At 47.8% G+C, this 24,132-nt stretch overlaps 2 protein-coding genes and 1 pseudogene across 3 annotated transcripts; 2 read left to right on the top strand and 1 right to left on the bottom strand.

Annotated features, from left to right (window-relative positions):
* The window catches only part of LOC120961856 (polyubiquitin-like), a 387,099-nt pseudogene that overhangs the window by 345,282 nt on the left and 17,685 nt on the right, over positions 1 to 24,132 (bottom strand).
* Positions 11,230 to 19,708, top strand: LOC120968219 (uncharacterized). Of its 2 annotated transcripts, XR_012189739.1 has the most exons (5): positions 11,230 to 11,748; positions 11,964 to 12,298; positions 12,403 to 12,717; positions 13,417 to 18,619; positions 19,067 to 19,708. XR_012189739.1 is itself a non-coding variant. In XM_040394796.3 (4 exons), the coding sequence occupies exons 2-4, from the start codon at positions 11,972 to 11,974 to the stop codon at positions 13,441 to 13,443; spliced, it is 669 nt and encodes a 222-aa protein (XP_040250730.1). In that variant the 5' UTR covers positions 11,450 to 11,748; positions 11,964 to 11,971; the 3' UTR covers positions 13,444 to 13,749. The 2 variants fall into 2 exon arrangements, 1 of the variants encoding a protein (XP_040250730.1); XM_040394796.3 differs by lacking the exon at positions 19,067 to 19,708 and having other exon boundaries at positions 11,450 to 11,748; positions 13,417 to 13,749.
* LOC109783024 (protein FAR1-RELATED SEQUENCE 5-like) lies at positions 18,700 to 22,040 on the top strand. Its single transcript, XM_073505958.1, has 6 exons — positions 18,700 to 18,717; positions 19,067 to 19,176; positions 19,683 to 21,176; positions 21,258 to 21,442; positions 21,552 to 21,653; positions 21,729 to 22,040. The coding sequence occupies exons 1-4, from the start codon at positions 18,700 to 18,702 to the stop codon at positions 21,298 to 21,300; spliced, it is 1,665 nt and encodes a 554-aa protein (XP_073362059.1). The 3' UTR covers positions 21,301 to 21,442; positions 21,552 to 21,653; positions 21,729 to 22,040.

Here is a 24,132-nt window from a genome sequence, read left to right as displayed (position 1 = left end):
GTTTGTTGGCTGCCCGCTTTGCCCATATTGTTTTACTGTGGGTTGGGGTTGTGCGTTGTTGGGCTCGGTAAGATGGGCTGGCATGGGGTGCATTGTGTGGCGCTCCAAGACGCGCTTTTGTTTGTTCTTTCTTTGTAATTTTGTGAACAAATAGGCCACAACTATTTTACGTATAAGCCTTTGTATGTACGTACTTTATTGCTAGGCTGAATGTGTTATGTGGAACGAGAGCATGCGGTAGGAGAACACACGTATATTCCCCGGCAAAAAAAAACAAACATATATTCTTAACAAAAAAGGAGAGGATATGCACGGGATGACAGAGGGACATGCACCGTATTCCGACTTCGGGTGAGGTTTTTTTCGTTTTTTTTTCATTTCGCTAGTAGGAAGCCTTGGGCGCACAGGCCATGCCCGGTCTTGTGCCTCAGCTTGTTTAATATTTCTGAAAAATATATTAAACAAATTGTTTAAGAAATGTTAGATGGCTAAAATTAAGGAAAAGTATTATACACAGGTAAATTAAAAGAATAGGTTCGAACTTAAAAAAATGGTCTTCAAGTATTTAAAAACATGTCACCGTGTATTAAAAATTTATTCATCATGTATTTACAAAGTGTTCACCGGGTATAAAAAAACCATTCGTTGAAAAAATTCACGACATGTTTCTAAGGATATTAGTTTGCATATTTGAAAGAAAATAATGCCGCACATTTAGAAATTATTCACGAAAATGGTTATAGTGTATTCGAAACTGTTCACTTCATGTTTGGAAAATGTCATCGTGTATTTATGAATGTTCACCACATGTATAAAAAATATTAGTGAATCGGAAAAAATAGTTGTTAATTCAAAAAATGTTCAAGATATATGTTCATCATGCATTTTTAAAAAATGTTCAATGTTTGTTAAAAAAAATGTTCCCGTGTATACAGAAAGATATACAGTGTGTATTACAAAAGTAAACATGTACTTGAAAAAATACAACTATGTAGGGGTACTGGGTTCGAAACGAGTTGCGTGCCGAGATTAGACATGCAACTATGTCATGCATGAGTTGCATGTTTGGCTTGGAAATGCAACTAGGTCAGGAGGGTTTACATGTTGGGGTTGGACATGGAACTAGAGGTCGAGGCAAGTTGTGTGTTAAAAAATAAAGCACAAGCCTTGTTGCGAGTGAAAGGGTGGGCTTGCAACTAGGAGAACTACGAGCTGAGTTACGAGTTGAGGATGGACTTACAGCTGGGACAACTACAAACTATGAGACCAGTTGCGAGCGAAGGGTCGACTTGCAACTGGGATAAAACAAACTACGGTCCTAGTTGCGAGTTCAAGGATGGACTTGCAACTAGGATGAAAGACAAAACCACAGGCCCAGTTGCGAGTCAAGGATGGGCTTGCAACTGGGATAAAAAAACTACAAACCTAGTTGCGAGTCGAGGGTGCACTTGTAACTGAGACAAGTATATAAAACTACGATACATGTTACAAGTTGAGGCTGGACTTGCAACTGAGATGAAAAACAAAACACATCCCAGTTGCGAGTCGAGGGTAGACTTGCAACCGGGACATCAACAAACTATGGGACCAGTTGCGAATCGAGGGTGGACTTGCAATTAAGACAACTGCGAAAAAATGACTTAGTTGTGAGTCAAGGGTCAACTTGCAACTATGATGAAACAAACTACGGTCCCAGTTGCAAGTCTAGGGTTGACTTGCAACTGGGATGAAAAACAAAACAGGTGCCTAGTTGCAAGTCGAGGGTGAGCTTGCAACTGGGAGAACTATGAGCCCAATTACGAGTCCAAGTTGAACTTGCAACTAGGACAACTACAAAATTACAAGCCCAGTTGCGAGACAAGGGTCGACTTGCAACTGGGATGAAACAAGTGCACTCCCAATTGCGAGTCAATGGTGGACTTGCAAATGAGATGAAAGACAAAACACAGGCCCAGTTGCGGGGTCAAAGGTGGGCTTGCAACTCGGAGGATGGGCTTGCACCTCAGACAACTACGAGCCCAATTGCGAGTCAATGGTGGACTTGCAACTGGGACAACTACGAAACTACGAGCCCAGTTGCGAGTTAAGGGTCGACTTGCAACTGGGATGAAACAAGCTATGAGCTTGTTCCAATGAAAAGGTAGACTTGCAACTGGGATGAAAAACAAAACACATGCTCTAGTTGTGAGTAGAGGGTGAGCTTGCAACTTGGACAACTACGAGCCTAGTTTTGAGTCGAGAGGGACTTGCACCTGGGACAACTATGAAACTACAAGTCAGTTACGAGTCAAGGTCGACTTGCAACTGGGATGAAACAAGCTATGGGCCCAGTTGCGAGTTAAGGGTGGAATTGCAACTGGGATGAAAAACAAAACACATGCTCCAGTTGCGGGTCAAGGGTGGGCTTGCAAGTCTGACAATTACGAGCCTAGTAGTGAGTCGGGGTGGACTTGCACCTAGGACAACTAGGAAACTACGAGCCTAGTTGCGAGTCAAGAGTCAACTTGCAACTAGGATGATACAAACTACATGCCCACTTGCGTGTCAATGGTGGACTTGCAACTGGGATGAAAAACAAAAACACATGCTCCAATTGCGAGTCGATGGTGGACTTGCACCTGAGACAACATACGAAAATACGAGCCCAATTGCGAGTCAATGGTCGATTTGTAACTAGGATGAAACAAACTACATGCTAGTTGTATGTCAAGGGTGGACCTATAACTGGGATGAAAAATAAAACACATGCAAAATAACCAGGGTCAAAGATCGGTCAGTGAGAAGATGGGGGATAAGCTTCATAGTTGAGCCCCCAAAACGACAACACATATAGGCCAATGTGAAAATAAATGTGAGAACATGACGACACAAAACAAACGGGACAAGAGGACGCGCGACAAAAAAGAACAAGCTGAGATGAGTGTGCATGATCGAGTTTGTGCAAACATTAAATAAAACAAATCAGTCAATTAATTATAGACTTAGATGAGCTAAAACTTATCTAGATTAGATTTAGCAAATATGAAAACGAAAAAACTAGTTACACTCCTCTCTAGCTACACGGTCAAACCAAAATAAAAGATAACAAGGAATAAAAAGACACGTGTCCCTCCAAAAAAAGCTAAGCCCACAAAAAATCAATACACAAAACATAATAACTACTCACTCAAAATTGTCATATTGGGTTTCACTGCTTCACGAGGGACAAACAGAAAACACGACGCAAGGACAATGAGCACTTAGAAGCACGTGTATCTAACGGTATATGAGTTAGATGGAACATTGTTAACTCATTTACATAATAATTAGCAAACCAATTCGAAACGGCACCTCAAATCGCGTCACAAAAACGCTCAACAAAAGATACATGCACGAATAGATCAACAAGTAGACACAAAACACACGACGCGACACAGAGCGCGCGTGACAAAATAACCCGCAATCAAGATTTGCACAATATTTAAAGCAAACAAATGACAGAGTGAAAACAAGTTCATGAATTATAAACGAATAAATAAATAATAAAATAAAACATAAAAATGGAAAATGTGAAAATAGAAAATATAAATAAAAACAAAAACAAAAATCATGAATTTAAAATATTTCACAATTTAAAATAAATAATGAATAGAAAAAATAAAATAAAACGGAAACAAAAAATAACAAATACCAGGAGTCAAATGAGAGTGTAGAAAAATGAGAGAAACTAGGACTGAATGCAGCACAGACTTGTTTTTTTGGAACATAGACGCTGGGAGCGTCCGGCTTTAACTTAATAAAGCCACTAGGGAGAATCCACACAGATAAAGTCTTACAAACCAAATAAAAACAGTCAATAAGCTCATGGCTCAGGATAAAGCTAAGAAGATCGCAGCCACAAGTTCAATAGCGCAAAAGCGGAGCATCAAGGCAAAACCTAGCTAAAAGAAGATGTCTCATGATGCAGCCATCATCCCTTGCCGAGCCTTCACCATGGTCGTCTTGATCATCTCCATAGTCTCGTTCATGCGTTCGACGTCACACTTCTTCCCCAGCGGTGCCCATACCTGAAGGAAAATATGACATTTGAAGATAATATCAGCGGGGTGGGCCGGGAACTTGTGTTCAATCGTAATTTTGTTCCGAACCGTCCAGAGAGACCAAAGTAGCGCCCCAACGCATCTCCAAACAATCCTAGCATTGGCCCCTCTTTGCGACGTTAAGATAGACAGCACGTCGTGACTAGACTGTGGATTCCAATTTTGTTTGAAGGCGTCTCTAACTGCACTCCACGCAAATCTAGCGAGCACACAGCCAAAGAACACATGGTTCGCGTTTTCCCCTAAACCGCAAGTGGTGCACGTTCCGTCCGCCGGCCCATTTCGTTTGGCAACGTTATCCGACGTAGGTAAGCGGTTGCGAAACATTTGCCATAGGAAAATCTTGATTTTGAGAGGAATGCCAGCCTTCCATAGCCCCCTAGCTATATCTAGCGTAGTACCCTCGGAGAGCTTGTCGTATAGGGACTTGACCGTAAATCTATTTGAGGCGGTCAACTTCCACGTGAACGTATCCGCCCCATTACTACGAGTCAGCCCTCCCAAGTTAGCCGACAAAGCGTCCCAGCTAGCGGCCTCCGTAGTCTCTAGAGTCCTAATGAAAGAAATGGCTGGAGGTTGGACGCGCATAGCATCGGCCACCATAATGTTGGTGTCCGTTGCCAATTGGTACAGTTCCGGGTGTGATTGCCATAACGGTTCCTGACCCCACCAATGGTCGAGCCAGAAGCGTGTGGACTTGCCATCGTTTACCCGGAACTGCGCACCCACTGTAAAAGCCGGTCGGACCGCTTGGATCCCGTTCCAAAAGACCGAACCGTTGCTTTTAGCCTTGAACAAATTCCCCTCCGGGAAATATTTAGCCCGGAGGATGTCTGCCCAGAGTCCCGACTCGTTTTGGGTGAGGCGCCACCACCACTTAGTAAGCAGGGCCACGTTCATGAGTTTAGAGTTCGTAATACCTAGGCCGCCAAATTTTTTTGGCCTACACACCGCTGCCCATTTCACTAAGTGGTACTTGCGCTTGGTCCCAGCTCCTTCCCAAAAGAACCGGGAACACGGAGTATCGAGTCTAGCGTGAACCCCATTCGCAAGTAGGAACATTCCCATTGTGAATATAGGAAGGGAAGATAAGCTCGAGTTGGTGAGGATGAGCCTCGCCGCTGAGGACATAAACCTGCCCCTCCAAGGGCTCACTCTGTTAGCGACTTTCCCATACAGCGGTTCCCATTCCGCTATGGTAAGTTTCTTGGTCGAGATCGGGAGGCCCAAATATTTAATCGGGAAGCTCCCTAGCTTGCAATTAAGTAGATTCGCAATCCGAGTGCTAGCTAGATCATCCATCCCAATGGTGATCACTTCGCTCTTCAGAAAGTTGATCTTAAGCCCCGATAAAATCTCGAACGCAAGTAGTAGTAACTTGATGGTAGCTATGCTATGGTCGTCGGGTTCGAATAAGAGCATCGTATCATCTGCGTATTGCAGATGCGTGACCCCACATGGAATAAGGTGGGCTACCAGCCCTTTAATGTGCCCCGCTGCCCTTGCTTTATTAATCATGGCCGCCAGGGCATCCGCAACAAAGTTAAAAATGAGCTTCGAGCTTGGGTCTCCCTGACGGAGACCACGTTTGTTACGGAAGAACTTGCCCATTGTGCCATTGATATTGACCGCCGTGTGCCCACTACACACGAGGTGCATGATGCGATGTACGAATCCTGCCTCAAAACCCTTTTTGAGGAAGACCTCTCGCACGAACTCCCAGTTAACGCAATCGTACGCTTTCTCGAAGTCTAATTTAAGCAGCACTCCCTGTGCCTTGGTCCGTTTCAACTCGTGAACGATCTCTTGTAACGCAATTGGTCCTTCGAGGATGTTGCGGTGTTTGAGGAAACCCGTTTGACTAGAGCTAATAACTCGTTGAGCGACCTGAGCCAAGCGCAAGGCATAAGCTTTCGCACAGATTTTGAACGGGACGTTGATCAAGGTAATGGGTCTAAAAAGCTTAATGTTATGCGCCCCTTTCACCTTAGGTATAAGGCTAATGGCTCCATAGTTCAAACGGGATAGGTCCACCGTGCCTAAAGCGAAGCCGTTGACAATATCATAAAACAAGTGTTTAAGGCAGGACCAAAACTTCTTAAAGAACTCGACAGGCCATCCGTCCGGCCCAGGCGCCGTGCTCGTTTTCATGCCGTGTAAGGCCTGGTCTATTTCCTCAGGTAGGAAAGCAAGGGCTAGCCTATCGTTCTCCTCCTGCGAGACACGTTCCGCGGTATCCCACAGATCACCGCGCAAGCGTAATGGTTTTTCAACGGCCGTCCCCAAAAGACCTATGAAAAACTCGTAGATATGAGCCACAATTTGTTCCTGCGCCAACAGGATACCGTGGTCTGTTTGGAGACGCAGAATGGTGCACTTCCTTTTCCGCCCGTTCGCGTAGGCATGGAAATATCCTGTGTTTGCGTCTCCTTTCGTGACCCATTTGACTCCGCCCCTGCGTCGCCAATATTCCTCTTCCGCGCGCAAAATCGACGTTACTTGATTTTCTAATGCGTACCTATGCGCCCACTCGGCCTCCGAGAAGGGGCGGCGATCTGCCTCCGCATCTAACAGCGCAATTGTCTCTACAATGCGCGTGCGCTCTTTCTTGGACTCTCTACCGTGGTTAGCGCCCCACCCGCGAAGGAAGGCACGAAGCTTGCCGGCAGCCGCGTTCCAGCTCTCTGCTGGCCCGCGTTGGGGCCCCAGATGAGAACAAATCTCACCCCAACGCTCTACCACCATCTGGGCAAATCCCTCCGCTTCGAACCAAGCCGTTTCGAAGTAGAACCTAGGGCTACGACGGATGAGATCCTCCCCTGAGGAAAATATCAGCGGAACATGGTCTGATCCAATGCGCGTCTCCGCCACGAGAGAGCACATGGGAAACAGCACCTCCCACTCAGGCGTAAAAAAGACCCTATCCAGCACGCTACGGACTGGCTGCGTTTGTTTGTTAGTCCAGGTATATCTGGCACCAGTCCGTGCTGCTTCCCGCAATGCTGCTGCCGCAATGGAATTATTGAATAAGGACACCCTCGTCCAATCAATATTAGCATTATTCTTATCCGCCCCCGAGCGAATCAGGTTAAAATCACCCCCTACCACCACAGGGAGGTTGATTGCCCTTTTGGCCCCAACCAGGTTGGTTAGTTCTAGCAGAAAAGCCGGCGATCTGGAGTGGTCGGCGGGACCATAAACACAGACGACCACCCACGACAAACCAGATACACGATGTTTAATAGTAGCGGATAAAAGGAAAACACCAACATCCCAATGCAGAACATCACATACATCCTTATTACAACCCAACAGAATGCCACCGGAATGACCGACAGAGGGAACCCAATGCCAATCAAAACGTTGTAGGGGGTCATAAGCAAGCAATTCTCTGAAGGTAAAATCAGTTTTAATCGTCTCTTGTAGCGCTACCACGTCAATACGTTCTTTGGCCATGTATTCTTTAAGTTGCGTGTGCCGACCACCGTGGCCACAGCCACAGATATTCCAGAACATGTCCCTCATCTAAATCACCCTGTTACGTAGGCGCACACCCCGAGAGGTCACCGCCTTCGCCACTCTCTTCCTAGCCGTCACTCGGCCATTAGAAGGAAGGACACCAGCTTCCCTAGCTTGTGTCACCTCATTGGGCACTCTCTCGTCACCAGCCTCTACTGGCACAATGGCTAACTCGTTGTTGTTAGCGCAGAGCACGGCGGCGGCCGCCAGCGCAGCCTGCGCCTCTTCCCTAGCATGCATGAGTGATATAATATCGGACTGAGACCCTCGGGTCTCCACACCGCAGTCGTCTAAAATGCTCACCAGGTGCTCATCCGAGAAGGCATTTAGAATGCGGAAAGATGGCAAGGGGTTACCTGCGGCGTCCATGTTCTTGTCGGCGATGCGGAGTTTGGCGCTCTCCAAGGAAGAGAGATCACCGAGCTTGGCCTTGGCACGAACGCTAGGAACGCGCTGCACCACCGGGATTGCCTTGGTGCGCCTGGCCTTGTTGTTAGTTCCCGTCACCCCCAGTGCCGCCCCCAACTCACCACCAAGGTCAGAAGTCTCCACCTCCGCCACCACCATCGCCTGCTTGTTAGCCAGTTTCCTCCCCGCCGTTTTCTTAGGTTGCCTGCCACCGCTGTTGGAGCCCCGACGCGGAGCAGGCGTAAGGTCAGCACCCTCGATCACCACGCAACCAGAGTCCGCCCCCACGGCCACTGGAGAGGAAGAGGCTGGAAGAGAGGCAGCCGAGGAGACCCCGCTCGCGCCACTCAAAGTCGCCGCCACCTGGGTCGGGGCAAGGTTGGTCCCGAACTCGTTGAAGGAAAGCTCCAGCGACCGGGCTAGCGGAGGCACGCTCACCGCGGTGTCCTGAGTCGCCACCCCCATGGCACCAGTCTCAGCGGACAACGCACCCAGCTTATCCCAAGTTTCCGTGTCGATGGATGTATCCTGGATGCTGTCGTCTTGATCCTCTCCCCTGTCTTGCATCTTGGTGTCCTGGTTCGCCGCACCACTAGGGCCGCCCTCGCACCCATGCGGCTCAATGCCTGGTTCAGCCCTGCCATATTTGTCATTGCCCAGCGTCCGAGTGCCCGGATTCGCGTCCTTGACAGGAGGATTGGAAGGGCCGGCTCCCAACACGGCCCGCTCACCACCCCTTTTGGGCAGGGTCTCGCGCTCCACCTTGATTTGATATCCCTCGTGGTTGAACCACACCTCGACGATACCATTCAGCTTCTCCGGGGCTTTGCAAGCAAGCTTCATCCGAACAGGCCCCAACCTGATCCGAGACAGTTCATCGACCACGATTGGCCGGCCCAGCATCCGGAACCCCTCCCTGATGCGGTCTTCACGCCTATGCTTCTTTGGAATGCCATGGAGCCGCACCCAAGTCTCCGGCATCACCATGGGCTGGACCTCCTCGTGTAGCATGTCGCGCACACGCGCAGTAATGTCATTGATGGACAAAAACAACTTACCACTTGACTTCGCCATATGTAACAGATCTGCAGAAGGAAAGACCACCACGAAATCGTCATCGCCCACTTGTGTTACCTGCCAATCCCAATCTCCTGTCGCCATGTGCTTGAGTTCTTGTTTGAGAATCCGCAGATTAAGCTTCCCCGGCTCCGCAGATAGGATGGCAGCGTTCTTGATGCGAGCATCGATGGGGGCTTCGGTCTCGTCCACGTCCTCGAACTCTAGGCAAAAAAATCCTTCCCCAGATATGGCACTTCCCATGATTTGAAGGTGAAGCTGCCGGCCCCTCGTCGGACAGTGAGCGGACGCGTGCCCTTCTTCCTTGCAGAGCACACAGAGGGGCAAGAACTTGCACTTGGACTGGAAGTGGCCGAGGCGCCCGCACTTGAAGCACTCCACGTCTGGTGCCTCCTCCACTGGGATGGGTTCCTCCGCCGTGCCCTTAGATGCAGAGGGCAGCGCCACCGCCAGTGGATCTGCACGCGGCTTCTTGGCCATTCGGTCCCCGTGGCCCCCACCACAGTTGGGATGAGTCTCATGCTTCCTCTCCAGCTCGCGTCGCCGCTGCTGAACCTTCTTTTTCTTCTTGCGCTCCTGCTGCTGGACACACCACGGGGGAGGAGGACCCCAATCCCCCTCACGCCCGCCATGGTCGCGAGATCCGCCACGTTCTTCTCTGGCCTCGCGGCCACCCGAACGCTCGCGCATCACGCGCTTCGCCTTGTCGCGCAGCTCCCGCTCCCTGCGCCGTTCCGCCTCCGGATCTGACACCTCCATCGGTCTCTTGTCCGCACGCCGATCTCCCATCACCACCGCCGTGAAAGATTGGAGGAGGGGTTCAGATCTTGATCGTGCGGGCGGAGTGAGCGAGGCGCCGCACCTCGCGAGTGGTGGCTGGAAACCCTAAAAGGGGATCCAGGCAACCCCTCCTCACCCACTTATAGCCAGTGATCGGGCGAGTGACGGGCCGAGGCGCGTTGGGTCGATGGGGCATTTGAGGCTGCGAGTCCGAGGCCGTCTCCAGGCCCAGTCCCATTGGAGGGTCAGAAAAGGACCCAGACTGTCCCCCCAGCCCAGGCCCAGAACCCTCAGCCAGCCCCACACCCGACGTCAGCCCAGGAAGGGCCCCCACAGTCGGCCCATCCGGCCCAACCCTAGGGCACGGTGCCGAGCGCATCGTCTCCGGACCGCACGGCGCCCCCGCCGCCTCCGCCGCCGCCACCACAGGGGGCGCCGGCAGGCACGGCCAGTCCTCCCTGGACAACTCCGTCTGCGCCACCATCAGGCTCGCCGCCGCCTTGGCTCTAATAAGCGTCGCCGCCCCCGACGAACCGCCAGCACCCGGGCCTGAGCTGCACGACCTCGACGGCAGCCAGATGCGTGAGGCCATGGATCTGGAGCCACGGTCGCCCGGCGCGAAGCGCCTCCCACGCCCTGAGCCCGAAGCCACACCGCTCTTCTTCACCGCAAAGGCCACGAAATCTCCAATCGACGGCCCTGCAGGCACCGCGCACAGGCCCCGCTCCGGATCCAGCTCCCCGCCATCGGCCTCCTCCTCCGAGTCCTCCGCCGCCAGCGCCCAGAAGCGGTTGTGGCGACCGCCATCCCCCGCTGTAGGTGAGCCGGCGCGGCCCTCCCCGCCGCTCACCTGGTGTTCGCTCGCGCTGCGCCGGACCACATACCAGACCGCCATCACCTCCGCGGTTGGCTGCCACACCGTAGTAGGCGCGTCGCCCGTGCTGTCGCCCGCGTGGTCGCCTACCCGACTCATCTCCTCCCGCACGCTGTTATATGTACTCTCCCTTGAAACTTTTCAGCACAGACTTGTGAAAAGAAATAGAAAAAGTCAATCAACCTCACACTTGCAACGACCTTCAAGAGCATAGGCTCGTGAAAACTAACAGAGCGACCTCGCACTAGCAACGACCCGCACACAAGCACAGCTAGCAACGACTCGGACACAGGCACAGAGCGAGACAACGTAGCAACCAGACAATTGCGTTTTGTACCAATATTAAAGACAGATGATCCAACGGTTCTGGACTATTTCAATCTAGATGTGAAATAGCAAACCTGTACAATAAATATTCCATCGTTGAACCAGTGAAAAAAAAAGATATTACAAAAAAAGGCCTGCCGGCCTTCACCGTAAAAAAAAAAACAAAACAAAGAAAGGCCTGTCGGCCTGGCAACAAACGACTATAACACAAAACTGCAGAGAGCCAGATACAAAAGCAGCCACACACGAAAAAGTATAAATCTTAGGGTATATATACATAAAACGGTCACACAAGTAAATGAGACATAACTAAAACTCATCTAGCTAATGCGTCCTAGGGAGTCTATATAATGCCGCCGAGAGCCCTAATCGCCCCTCCTCTCTCTCCATTCCCACCCTCTTCTCATCTCCCCCCATCAAGGTAAGCTCCCACGCATAGCCGCCGTCGCCACGGACAGAGCGAGCGCGAGATCTGCTCCGGCGTGGTCCCCGCCGTCTCCAGCCTTCCAAAGCCGCGAGAAGCAGCGCCTCGTCCGCTGCCGTCGACCCCCGCAAGCTGAACGACCAGAGGAGCCGGGAACGACTACGTCCGCGTCCTCTTGTACTTCCCGGACGTCGCCGGCTTCTTCCTCTACGTCGGCTCCGCTCCGGACAGCCTACGTCCTCTTCAACCTCGTGCGCGAGGTGAGTGAGCCCCCGTATCTCCTTCCTCCCTCTCTCTGCCGTGCGCTTTTTCCCTGTAGCCGCCGTCCCGTGCAAACCGGACACCGAAGCCACGGCGGCCATGGCTTTCCATGGCAGCGAGCTCAAGCTCGTGCCGCGGCTCCTCTGATAAACCTCATTTGCACCCGCGCGCTCCTGCGCGAGCACACGCACTCACCTCACTGACTTGCACGCAGACGCAGCCATGAGTTTCGAAGACGCGGTCTGCAAGCTCGCTGCCGACATAGCGGCCGCCTCGCCGGCGCTGGTGAAGAAGGCCGTGGACGCACTGGCGCGCAGCAGCCGTGCCTGCGCCGCTGCGGATGCCTTCATCCACCTGTTCCTGGGCACGCTCTACGTGATCGTCGCGGCAATTTTCTTCGACACGGTCGCGGTCCGGGTCTGCGGCGGCGACTACGCCGCGAGATCCGTCCTGTCCGAGATCACGGGATGCATCTTTATAGCCTCCCTGCTTCTTTCAGCGCCGGCGTTCCTGCTCTTCTTCCTGCGCGCAGCAGGCAGCAGCAGCGAGGTGCGTCTCTTCTCGTCACCTCACCCCTGCTGCTATGCTGCTACCCTCTCTCTGCTCTCCATGGTTTAGCTTGTGATGCTCTTCTCCATTGTCAAATTTAATAGCTGGCGGAGGGCCTCCTCATGAAGGATTTCGATGAGCGGCTTTCTAGTGCCTCTGAAAGCCCTACGTCGCCGCTAGGCAGGGCAGCTGCACGGCTTTTTGCTTGGTCATTTTGGTTGCGATTAATCTCGTGGATTCTTCAGCTGTGTGGACTATTTCCAGAGATGTCTGACTTTCTGGCCGACGCGTCTAATCTGGGCATCTGGTCATGTTTCGCTCTCATCTATTTGCGTGCTGGAATGGCGCTGCGGAGGATGAATCCCAGGCCCAGCGACATCATCGTGGCAGAGGCAGATCACGCGGCTTCACCTACTCAGGTAACCGGCATTAACCCACATATGAAGGTCATGCATCCTGCTAGGAGTGCTTGCATCTTAATTAAGTTCTGATCAACATTGCGCTTTCGTACAAACAAAATTGGCAGAAGAGGTCGCAAGTAATTAATGTGTTCAAGTCCGATAGAATTTATCAGTAGCTTCGGCATGTTTGCTAGTATCAACTGAACCGTAATATTGTTTTCATCACCAACCATCAATGCTATTCTTGTGCTAAACTGTCAGTCGTTGCTGCAGCTTAGGCTCAGTGTTTTTATCATCTGTATTTTCTCTCTCGATAAGGCAGTGTTTCAATGGATGGTACAAATAATTGACAGAATAGTTAAAAAGATCTTCTTGATCTGGATTTTGCACTTGGGTTTTTTCTTGTCTCAACTTGAAATGCCATGCATGATGCATCTACTCAGAAAGGATTGGCAGTCAATGAAAAATAAGGTGCAAGAACAGAATGACCTCAAAGCAGGACATATAGACGGGATGATATTTTCATGACTGTATTGAGATATATGGAACAGAATACACTGTACGCTTAATTTGCATTTTGGAGCTGCCGTTTGAAGCATGATGTGTGATTTATTTCTACCATTTTGGTTGTTATCACAAGTTGCTGTGTTGGACTTGGACAGACACCAGCATGCTCACCACTACTGATCTTGATACAATATCCTCATTTATTGGCAGGATTTCGAGCTGGCTGCAGCAAGTTGATGGATATCAGTGCCAGTGCAGGGAGTGCTTCTGCTTCGTAGCTATCGCGGATGCTGCTGTGGATAAAAAGATGGGCATGTCTGGTACAAGTAGTATAACTTAGTAAGCTTGTTTCCATGCCATTCTAGGTCAGAGCTTATGCAGTCAGAGTATGGTAGTGGTAGTTTGTTTACTCTGAACCGGGCCTATCCAACATTTACCTGTGCACAGCCTAGCTAAGAACTGTCGGTAATTAAGCTTATCTCAATGCATGTCATAAAGTGAGTTAGTACGCTGTGATGAAGGCCTTCCTTCCATTCTATGTAATCATAGCGTTTTATGTACGCTATGGTGGAGTACTCCCTCCGTTTCTAAATACTTGTCTTTCTAAGCATTTCAAATGACTATCACATACGGATGTATGTAGACATATTTTAGAGTGTAGATTCACTCATTTTACTCTGTATGTAGTCATTTGTTGAAATGCCTAGAAAGACAAGTATTTAGAAACGGAGGGAGTAGTATTTAACTTGCTGGGTTAAATGCTAGACGTAGAATCTGTCTAGGGACTAGCTAGGGAGTGGCGGTTGCAGGAGCAGGACGGGGGAAAGCAGGCAAGTGGTTGCAGGTTTCACGTTTCCGGAAATGGGCCTGGAGCGCTGCACATGGCCTGCCCACTGCAACCAGCCCATCAGCGCTTAATTGCCATGCGCCCGCCACAAATTTCCATCCTTGTTTTCAACCTTCTTTTTAGTGCTAACCAAGCTTCACAACCAAATCAAACTATATATACAGGAAGAGCTATTTACTTACTCCCGAGTAAAGATGGACCTTTCAAAGGGAAGGGGAGACGTACGCCAGCCAACCACTAGTCGTCACTTCACTACACTACCCTTACCCTGTGCTCAGAGTCAGAGAAATTCCTTTCTCGGCTAGTTGTTGATGGATGCAGGCACATGTCATGTTACTTTCCTACGAGATGTTTCACGCTTCAGGATACGCCCCCGTGCCGCTCTGCATCGTATATATCATCCCACCATTTTTTGTCTGATTTTGATACTGTTATTTTTCTTAGTTTTAGGCTCCGACGATCCTTTTCAACAAAGGATAAATTTCATTTAATCAAAATAAAATATCAAGAAGATACAAACACAAGTCGGATTTAGGCTTTCACCTCATAACACGAAACCAGTTGTCGAGTAGCACCACCATCGAAGTCACTCAAGTGTAGTGAACACCGATTTTCCGTGATCCCAGCAGCTATAGCTAGAGATTTGGATTTCGACCGAAAAAAAACTAAATTTGGCCGAAATTCGGCAATTTCGTTAAGGCCCGGTAACTATGGTTGCTCACGAAATTATTTCAGCCCTGTTTGAATTGTTTGGCCCGCTCCAACGTCTCGTCCATCCTGCATACCCCTTCCGGTGAAGTAAAAGGTCTGGATAGACCTCCTAACCCTAGAAAGTATGAATTTCCCCACCTCTCTGTTTTAGCGGCGACGCCTCCCTCACGCCCAACCACGACGTGTTCGCACCGCCTCCTCCTCCTGAGGGCATCGCCTCGGCTACAGGGATGCCTCTGCCCGGCAGCTTCGCACAGCGAGGACTACAAGTACGGCCACGGTACAGCCGTCGGCCATAGGACTTGTGCGGATAGCGAGGTGGAATTGCTCCACGACGAGCCACTGCTTATGCGGTTGGTTGGGAGCGTGCGTGTTAGTCCTGGCTGCCGAAACGGGACCAGGAGTGGAGCATGCGTTCGATTCTGGGCAAGATAAGTTGTGTGTAGTGTGGGATTCCTGCTATTTTGATGTGTTCTTGATACGATTGCTGCAACTAAAGAGAATCATGGGTGCAATCTCTGCTCCTATAAAAAAAACAAGTTGATGATAATGGTGTGCCTGCCATCCAACATTTTTGACCATCAGATCTTTATCTGATGCACGGGAGTCCTGCTCCATCCATCCCCACCTCATCCAAACAGACAAGGCATTCGATCCTTAGACAAGGGCTGAAAACAATGGAACCGAACCCTGCAGGTGGCCGCTGTTGCTCACACCGCGCGAGTGCCGGCCTCTCCTCTGTTGTCTCCTCTCTGGCAACACAGCCCCACCTTCACCTCCAATTATCCCTCTCTATGCCCATTATCTCCTCTTACCCCGTACCTCGTGTCCTCCGACGCCGACATCGTCCATTCCCAAGTCCGCGACACCTCTTCTACCCCCTTCCCTGATGCACCAAACCCTCCTCCCACCACCTCCTCTCCTCCCCTACCCTATCTCCTCCGACGCCGACGTCAGCAAGTACGCCACCGGTGTTGTCCCACCTGTTACGATTCCATGACGCCTCTCATGCAGCAGCACCGCCGCCCACCTCCCCCTCTCCCCCACCAACGCGCTCCACATTCATCGAATTCGAGCACGAGCTGCTCCCCGGAGAATGGAGTGCCACCCACGAGATCCACACCCGCGTCCTCCTACAGTTGACTTCGCCTCAGAGATGGCTGATCTGCTGTGATGGTTATGTGGAGGTACTATGCTCTGCTATTGCCTCTACTTCCCAATCCATCAAATTCTCTTTAACCCAAAGTTCAAATCTGTGTGCCCAGCCTAAACTGTCTAGAAACCACTCATGTATCCATAAGCAGTGTCCACTACAACAATGTTTGGTTTCAGTTTATTATCCAGAATCTTCTTGTGGAATGAAATTTGAAGTACTGAAAATGTTGGTGTATGCCTAAACCGGTATTTTACACTGTCAACTCTATGTTGCTCTTTCTAGAGCTGCATTTAGAAATAATATAAAGATTTTTACTCTCCCGAATAAGCTAAAGAAGGACAGTGCAACTCCATTGCAAATTTTACAAAGAAATGGTCTACAGAGAAGTTCTCGACGTGTAGTACAAGGTCTAAATCAAGTGCGATTTCATGGTTGTATGGTTCTGAAGTTTTTACAGCCACGAAATTGCTGCCCATGTATGGTTCTGAAGTTTTTGGAGAGAACTTTCATAAAAATAACTTAGATACTTGCTTTTGTGTTCATGATATTTTTGTAAAAGCATCATATGTGTGTTTAGAATGATTTTTTGGTAGTTCTCTTAGTTACTCCCTCTGTTCAAATAATTTGGATGGCGCCTACAGCAGGTCTCTTTGTCATTGATGCCCCTCCTTTGCTTGGTAGCTCCACATCCATCTTTTCAGGTCACATCCCAAATATTTGTTTCCTTGTTGTGTGTTCTCGGTATCTTTTTTTGTTGCAGAAACATGGTTGATGTAAGCAAGTTACAAGAAGTCCAGTACTATTTCTCTCTCTCTCTCTCTCTCCCTCCCTCTGTGTGTGTGTGTGTGTGTGTAAATGTGCGCTTACTCCTTCTATATTCACATGATTTCAAAGCATGTTTTACTGTACATTTTATTTCTTTGCTGAGTGTAAATATACTGCAAGTGTTGTTCATTTTCTTGCTTTGTTTAAATTTACTACAAATCCTCAATAGGCTCATTTTTTTCCTTTGTCTTAAGCAAGTTACAAGAATTCCAGTGCTATTTGTGTGTGTGTGTGTGTGTGTGTGTGTGTGTGTGTGTGTGTGTGTGTGTGTGTGTGTGTACATGTGCACTCGCCCCTTCTATATTCATATGATTTCAAAAGCATGTTTTACTGTACATTTTGTTTCTTTGCTCAGTGAAAATGTACTACAGGTGCTGCTCATTTTCTTGCTTTGTCTAAATATACTACAAATCCTCAATAGGCTCATTCTTTTTCCTTTGAATATAACAGAGACAATTATGTATGCAGTAGTGATTGTCTGATCTGATGTCCTTTTAGGTGAGCAGATAGATGAAGCGAAAACCCCAGGATTCATGTTGTTGGCACATATGTTTTGAGCAAAAAACTAAAAAGAAGGGTATACTATGCTTGAAAAATGATTCCATGGCCTGATAGATGCCTAAGTTATGTAACTAATTAAGTGGAACTAGCTGTGTGAGTTATGTCTGAAATATTTCTTCCCTGCATGGTGGCACCGTATACTGATTCATTTTTCCTATGTATATTTAGCAAATCATTCAGTAAAACACTTCTACTGCGTAATTATTTCTCATGGAACCATATATAAGTGTGCGCTCAAGCTATAGCATATATGTTCTTTGGATATATTATTTTCTCCCATTTGTCTTCACATTTAAGTCTGGTGTGGCTAATATACTGGCACGGAATGAGCAATGTTGACTTCCTAGATGGACTGTAGAAGGATAACTTGTTTGCTTTCTACAACCTTTCGAAGGAAAGAAGCAGTTCTATTGCACTAGTTCTAAGGCCGGACATGATGTATGTATTGGAGATTGCTGGTTGTGTTGGACTGCTAGTGATTTGGAAGATTTGATGTGAGCGTAGTCGTCGCATCTTTCACAATTTGGAGTTATCAGTTGTGACCCTTGCACGCCTTGCAATTAACAAAGCCAATGTTGGAAGGACGTGATGCATGTCACATCATTTTGCATAGTAGTCGAGCTTAGTGACCCCTGATCATTTTGTTTGTACTTTTATATACTCTCTTATATATGCAAGTTCTGTATCAAGTGTTCTTATTTTGTGTTTGTTTTTTCATGTGAGTTCTCTGGATTGATATGTTTCTGTTACTATAATACACCTAGCAATTTTTACGGTGCATCATACTCCTGTAAATAGTGCGTAGTATATAGTTGATCCAATGGTCATTATTGATCCCTGTTTTTTTCTCTTGAGGACATTTTAGTAATTGGTTGTAAGGGTAGATTAGTCCTTTCTTAATGATAATGTTATTAATTAATAATATGGGTAATTGCTGTGATTAATAACGTAAGTAATCACAGCTGGAATAGAATTGCCCTATCGTAGGTTTCACTTCTCGCGTTCTTCATTTTTCTGCCGCCGCCTCTCTGCCCGGCAGCCGTCGCCTGAGTCGCACAGGGGCCGCCTCTCCTTCTCGCGCCCTGCGGTCGCTCCTTCCCCCGCCCATCGGTCGCCGTTTCCTGAGTCGCACTGGGGCGGCCGCTCCGTCTCCCGCCCTGCGGGCGCCGCCGCAAGATCTTGGATGGGCCCCAAGATCTTCAACGGCGCAGCCGGCCAGCGCCGCCCGGCGGCCCTCTCTCTCCATCGAAGGATCTTCGGACGGCGCCCGAGATCGGTTCCTCCGCGCGTCGTGGTTGAGATCCCTCGCATAGGTACGTTGCCTCTGATGCTCCCCAAACACCATAGCTGGGCGCACATGGATGCTGGCTGTGCACGCAATACGAATCCGAAAATGGCTGCTGGGTTTTCTGTCCGTGTGGATGCTGGATTAGTAGTGTGTGAGAGGTTCCTAGTTCTTCTCATTTTTCCTAGCAAGGAATAGTAGTGTGTGTGAGAACTCTCAGATTATGAGTTTGATATTGTGGGATGCATGTTACTTCTTACAAGAACATAATACAGATTTCTTAGAAAATGAAAACGATGGGTTAAAAATTATGGCCAGTAGGATTCTTGGCTGCTCAGAAAATTAGTAAGGATGCCAGAGATTATTGGTTCAGTTACAGATGATAATCGTTGACAATTTATAATTAATATGTTTTAGTTGCAGCGTATTTTCTTTCATGTAAATATGTAACAGGTTTTGCTGTTTCTTATGGCAGGATATCGGCATGGCTGGCGAAGGCATCTCGATAGATGAATTTATGGAGTACGACTCGATGGTCAGGCAGACATTTAAAAGTGAGAACGAAGCGTACAAGTTCTACTTAGGGTATGCGAAGAACAAAGGGTTTGGTGTTAGAAAGGGCGATCTGAAATACAAGGGAAACAAGGAAAATGCATACCGGAGGACGTTTGTGTGTTGCAAACAAGGATATCGTGACGTAAAGCACTTTGATGAAACTGACAAGAAAAGGACGCCAAGGGCACTCTCTCGGTGTGGTTGTCCTGCTCTTTTGCAGGTTGAGCTTCAAGCAAGCACTGGGTTGTGGTTTGTAAAGAATTTTGTTGACCAACATAGCCATCCATTCATAAATCCTGAGTTGTCACCTTTCTTGTGGTCTCATCGTGGCATGACCGATCCACAGAAGGCGGATGTCATTGAGTACTCGGTTGGTGGACTTCGCACATATCAGATAATGGATGTGATGGAGAAGCAGGCTGGTGGTTTGGGCAAGGTTGGATTTATATCTCGCGATCTGTATAACCATGTCGCGTTAGAGAAGAAGAAAAAGATAGAAGGTAGCGATGCTCAATTTATGCTGAACTACATGACAGCACAACAGATGAAAGACCCAGATTTTTTTACAGATACACCACAGACAGTGATGGGCATCTGCAGAACATATTCTGGGCAGACGCCCAATCTCGCTTGGACTATGTTGCATTTGGTGGTGTGGTGGTGTTTGACAGCACATACCGGTCAAACAAATATAGGTTGCCGTTTGTTCCATTTGTGGGGCTGAACCATCACCGCAGCACAGTCGTGTTTGGGGTTGGTCTTGTATCCGACGAGTCAGCTAACTCATATGAGTGGCTGCTTCAGGTTTTTTTGGAGGCAATGCACGAGAAGCATCCCATTTCAGCGATCACAGACGGCGACGTTTCAATGGCCAAAGCCATATCATCAGTCTGGCCTAGCACATATCACCGTCTGTGCAGCTGGCATATCGAGCAGAATATGGTGCTTCACCTCCGAAAGGAAAAGCTTAAGGAATTTAGGAAATTTATTTACTATGCCATGGAGGTTCATGAGTTTGAGAGACACTGGTTGGCTTATAAGAAGAGATTCAGAATCACAAGGAAAAAGAAAGATGCATGGATTCACAGGATGTACGAGCTGAGAGAAAAGTGGTCTGTAGCATATAACAAGGGAAGGTATTTCCTAGGGATGTTGAGCAATCAGAGGAGTGAGTCTCTAAACTCAAGGCTTCATGTGCACCTGAATAGGAGAATGAAACTCGTTGATCTCGTGCAACACATTGAACACTGTGTGTCAGTTTTGCGTAGGAATGAAGCAGCATTGGACGCTGTAGCTTCGCACACAATCTCCTTCACTAGATTGACTGCCGATCCACTTGAGATAAGTGCCTCATCTATTTATACCCCTGTTATGTTCAGTAAGGTAAAGGACGAGATTGTCAACTTATCAAGATGGAATGTTCTTGAGGTGGAAGAGGACACTGGTTTGGTTAGCTATGGAGTTGCTCGCAAAGAGTCGGTGCACGTTAGGTTCCATGTCACATGTATTTTTGATGGATCTAAGATGGAAAGTGCATATTGTGGATGTAGGAAGATGGAAATCGAGGATTTTCCATGTGCTCATATATTTTGCGTTTTGAAGTACAATGGGATATGCACCATCCCCGCATGTTGTGTGAAGGCTAGATGGACAATGCAAGCCAAGCCTGCTTTCGGTTCTGTGAGGAGTGCCAATACACATGTATGGTCAGAACAGATGGATAAGTACCATGAACTGCGCAATATGGCTAGTGAGGCTTTATTCACGGCCTCAGCTAGTGAAATGCAGTCAGAAAAGGTGATGGAGTACCTGAGGAGCATATTGGACGAGGGCAACAAAAATGATGGGAATACTGGCACGCCATCATTTGTTCCTATGCCGGCTTATTTTTCTGGGGCGCGGCAAAGGTTTACAGATCAAGTCCAAGACCCTAAACCAATAATAAATCCCAAAGACAGACCAGCCAAAGAATCGAATAAGAGGTTGAAGCCATTCCTGGAGAATTTGCAAGCAAAAAAGAAAACATTGAAGTAAGTATTTGGTCATTTTGATGTGTACTGCATATGTTCATTTCTTGGTTGCAGCCTGTCAATATGGTTTACTTTTTGCAGGAAAGTTCATGGTCAGTTGAGTAGGGGGAGGAAAAAAAAGTGAACAATACTGTAGAAGAAGCAGGAGAAGAAGAAGGAGGAGAAGGAGAAGGAGAAGGAGAAGGAGAAGAAGAAGAAGAAGAAGAAGAAGAAGAAGAAGAGGCGGCAGAAGAAGAGGATCGTGCTAAGAAGAGGAAACCGGTGAAGTAAGTTTTAAAAAAAATTCATGTATCTTGTCTACTGTACTTGTGCAAGTCGAACTGTTGTTGAAGCATGCTAATATGTGCAATTTAAACAATGTTTTGCACTACACAGGAAAGCTTCAGCAAAGGTGACTGAAGTTAGTATGATGACTCGGGGGAGAAAGAGAAAAGAGAACAATGACGAAGTGTGTGCTAAGAACAAAAGACCTTTCAAGTAAGTTTATGCATTTTCAGAAGTACATGTTGAACCCTGTGTCGATACCATGTTAATTTATTTGAGTTTGTACAGGAAAACGGCTGGAAAGTCTAAGTAGACAGACAAGGGGGACAAAGAAAAGATGACAATGAGGCCACTTTCTGTTTGCCATTATTCTATCGAATTGTTGGTCACAAGTGTTATACATTCAGTTTTTTACTACGGAATTTATCATCAGAGTTATATTTGTACTTTGAATGAGATGTACATGCACGCTACATTTTCCCGTTTATGAGATTGGAATTTAAAAGATGCATCAGTGTTGACTCTTGTTGTTATCGTACTGCATGACTACCCCATCTTCTCTTTGTGTTTGTGTGAATGAACATACTTGCAGTTTCTCTCGTGCTAATCCTTCTCACAGCGGTCATGCATGGCCGTGCCAGTCGTACGTTATACATGGAATTGATTGATCATGTTTCCATAATTGATCTGAATGTTCGGACGCTTTCTGATGGACCATAAGCGCATCATGAGTCAGTAAGAGCAAGAAAACCACCATGAACTAGTACATTCATTCAGTTCAACATTAATGATCTGTAGGTGAAATCTAGTCTTACAAAGTGGGGATTAAAATTCTAGCAACATATATTATCATCATGAACCAAAAAAGTATTGAGTATCTCCTACATTTGTATCTCTCTTCTTGTAATTTCTTTGCGAGTATTATGTCATTCGACGTGTCCTTCTCGCCTGTAGTAGGCAACTCTGACGCTAGAGCATATAGTTTGGTCTCTAATTCTGATATTTGTTGATCATTCTCCTTCAGAAGCAAGGCCGCAGTAGCCAATGCATCTTCATGACAATTGTCCATTGCCGTTGTGCAGTAATTGACCATCTGTTCAGCGTAGTTGTTGAGGAGGTCTTCCCGAATGAACAACTTGCAACCCAGCTGCGTACATTAATAACATGGGGAGAAGTATACGTCAATAATAAAACACTAGGAAATTCGTTCGCAACAGTGCATGAGCGTGACAACAGACCTCATGCATGTTGCATTTTAGGTAGCAACACCGTGTGTTATAATCAGTGTAATAGATGTCTCGGACTGCTGGCTCGTGACAAGCACATAGCAACTCAGGCAAATCAGGATCATCTGCAATACAGTGTGAATCCAATCAGTACTGAACGCTGAAACTAGGAATCAACGACATTTTAGGGTTCTAGCAGGGCCGTCTCCAGGAATTTGGGGGCCCGGGTCGAAATCCCTAAAAAAATTAGAAACTCAAGCATACTTTGCTCAGTTGCAGAATATATGTAGAACTGAAACTCACTGCTTAACGATCGAACAAAATATACAAAAAATGACCCCAAAAAATATAAGGGGATATAAAGGAATGCCAAATCAATAGTATGCTTCATCTATGCTAGTATGCCTTTCCATATGACACTCCAGTTGTGTGCAGCGATCAAATTGTATACATCATATATTTGCACAACATGAAATTAAACTGAAATGAATATGCATCAATTTGAGCTCAATAGATAGATATTCATCTCAAATTAAATTCCAGTTCAATGTTCAAATGCATCAATTAGAATCAACACATACAATATGCCAGTTCAAATGCAAGCATTTTCCAAACTTGTCTGTGTGTCTCCGTCCAAGAAATTACCTCCTAGAGCAATGTTGGGGTTGCTCAGCTTTGGAGGCACGGACAGTCCCTGTGCGTAGCGGAAGCAGCAGGACCGCGGCTGGGGCGATTGGGCAGAGGCCAGGGAGCACTACTAAGAACGGTGCGGTGGTGCTAGCACGGAACAGGTAGCAGGCGGGGCTAGACCGCTGGACTAGGGAAGAGCGACGGCCTGTGACGAATTGCAGTAGACATGCCATCAGTCGCCGTCATCGGTTCGTCAGCTCGGTGCATCGGAGGGCGGAGAAGCGAGAGGCGGCCTGATTGGCGAGGGACTGACCGCGGAGGCGGGGGACTAGGGAAGGCCGCGGCCCTAGGCGGGGGACTGGCGGCGGAGGCGTGCACAGAGATCGATCAGAGGAGTTAGTGCAGTACCTATGAGAGAGTGGGGATGACCACGAGAAGGTCGGCGTGACATCGTTCACCACGGGCTTCTCCGGCGGCTGTGTGCTGCCCACGAGGAGGAGAACCAGCCGCGGATCCCAGCCAACAGAGCTGGATCTAGATCGCCGAAGATGAGGTTGTGCTGGAACGAGATGGAAGAGGCCGAGATGTGGTTACGAGATATGCACGGTTTGTTAACAAATCGGTAGATATGCGTTTGTGAAAAAAAAAATCAGGAGATATGCACGGTTTGTTAACAAGTCAGGAGATACCTTCCATGAAATTAGGAGACGCGCCAGCTGGTTAGCCAATACGTTTAAAGGAAAATAAAACCAGTACGTTTCTTTGAAAAATAAAGTGTGGCGAGGAACAATCACGAAGGCCAAAATTATTAATACAAATAAACAAAAATAATCAAA

Source organism: Aegilops tauschii, chromosome 7, assembly GCF_002575655.3.
Source record: "Aegilops tauschii subsp. strangulata cultivar AL8/78 chromosome 7, Aet v6.0, whole genome shotgun sequence".
In the NCBI taxonomy this organism is placed as follows: domain Eukaryota; kingdom Viridiplantae; phylum Streptophyta; class Magnoliopsida; order Poales; family Poaceae; genus Aegilops; species Aegilops tauschii.
This window is presented reverse-complemented; position numbering and strand designations above follow the sequence as displayed.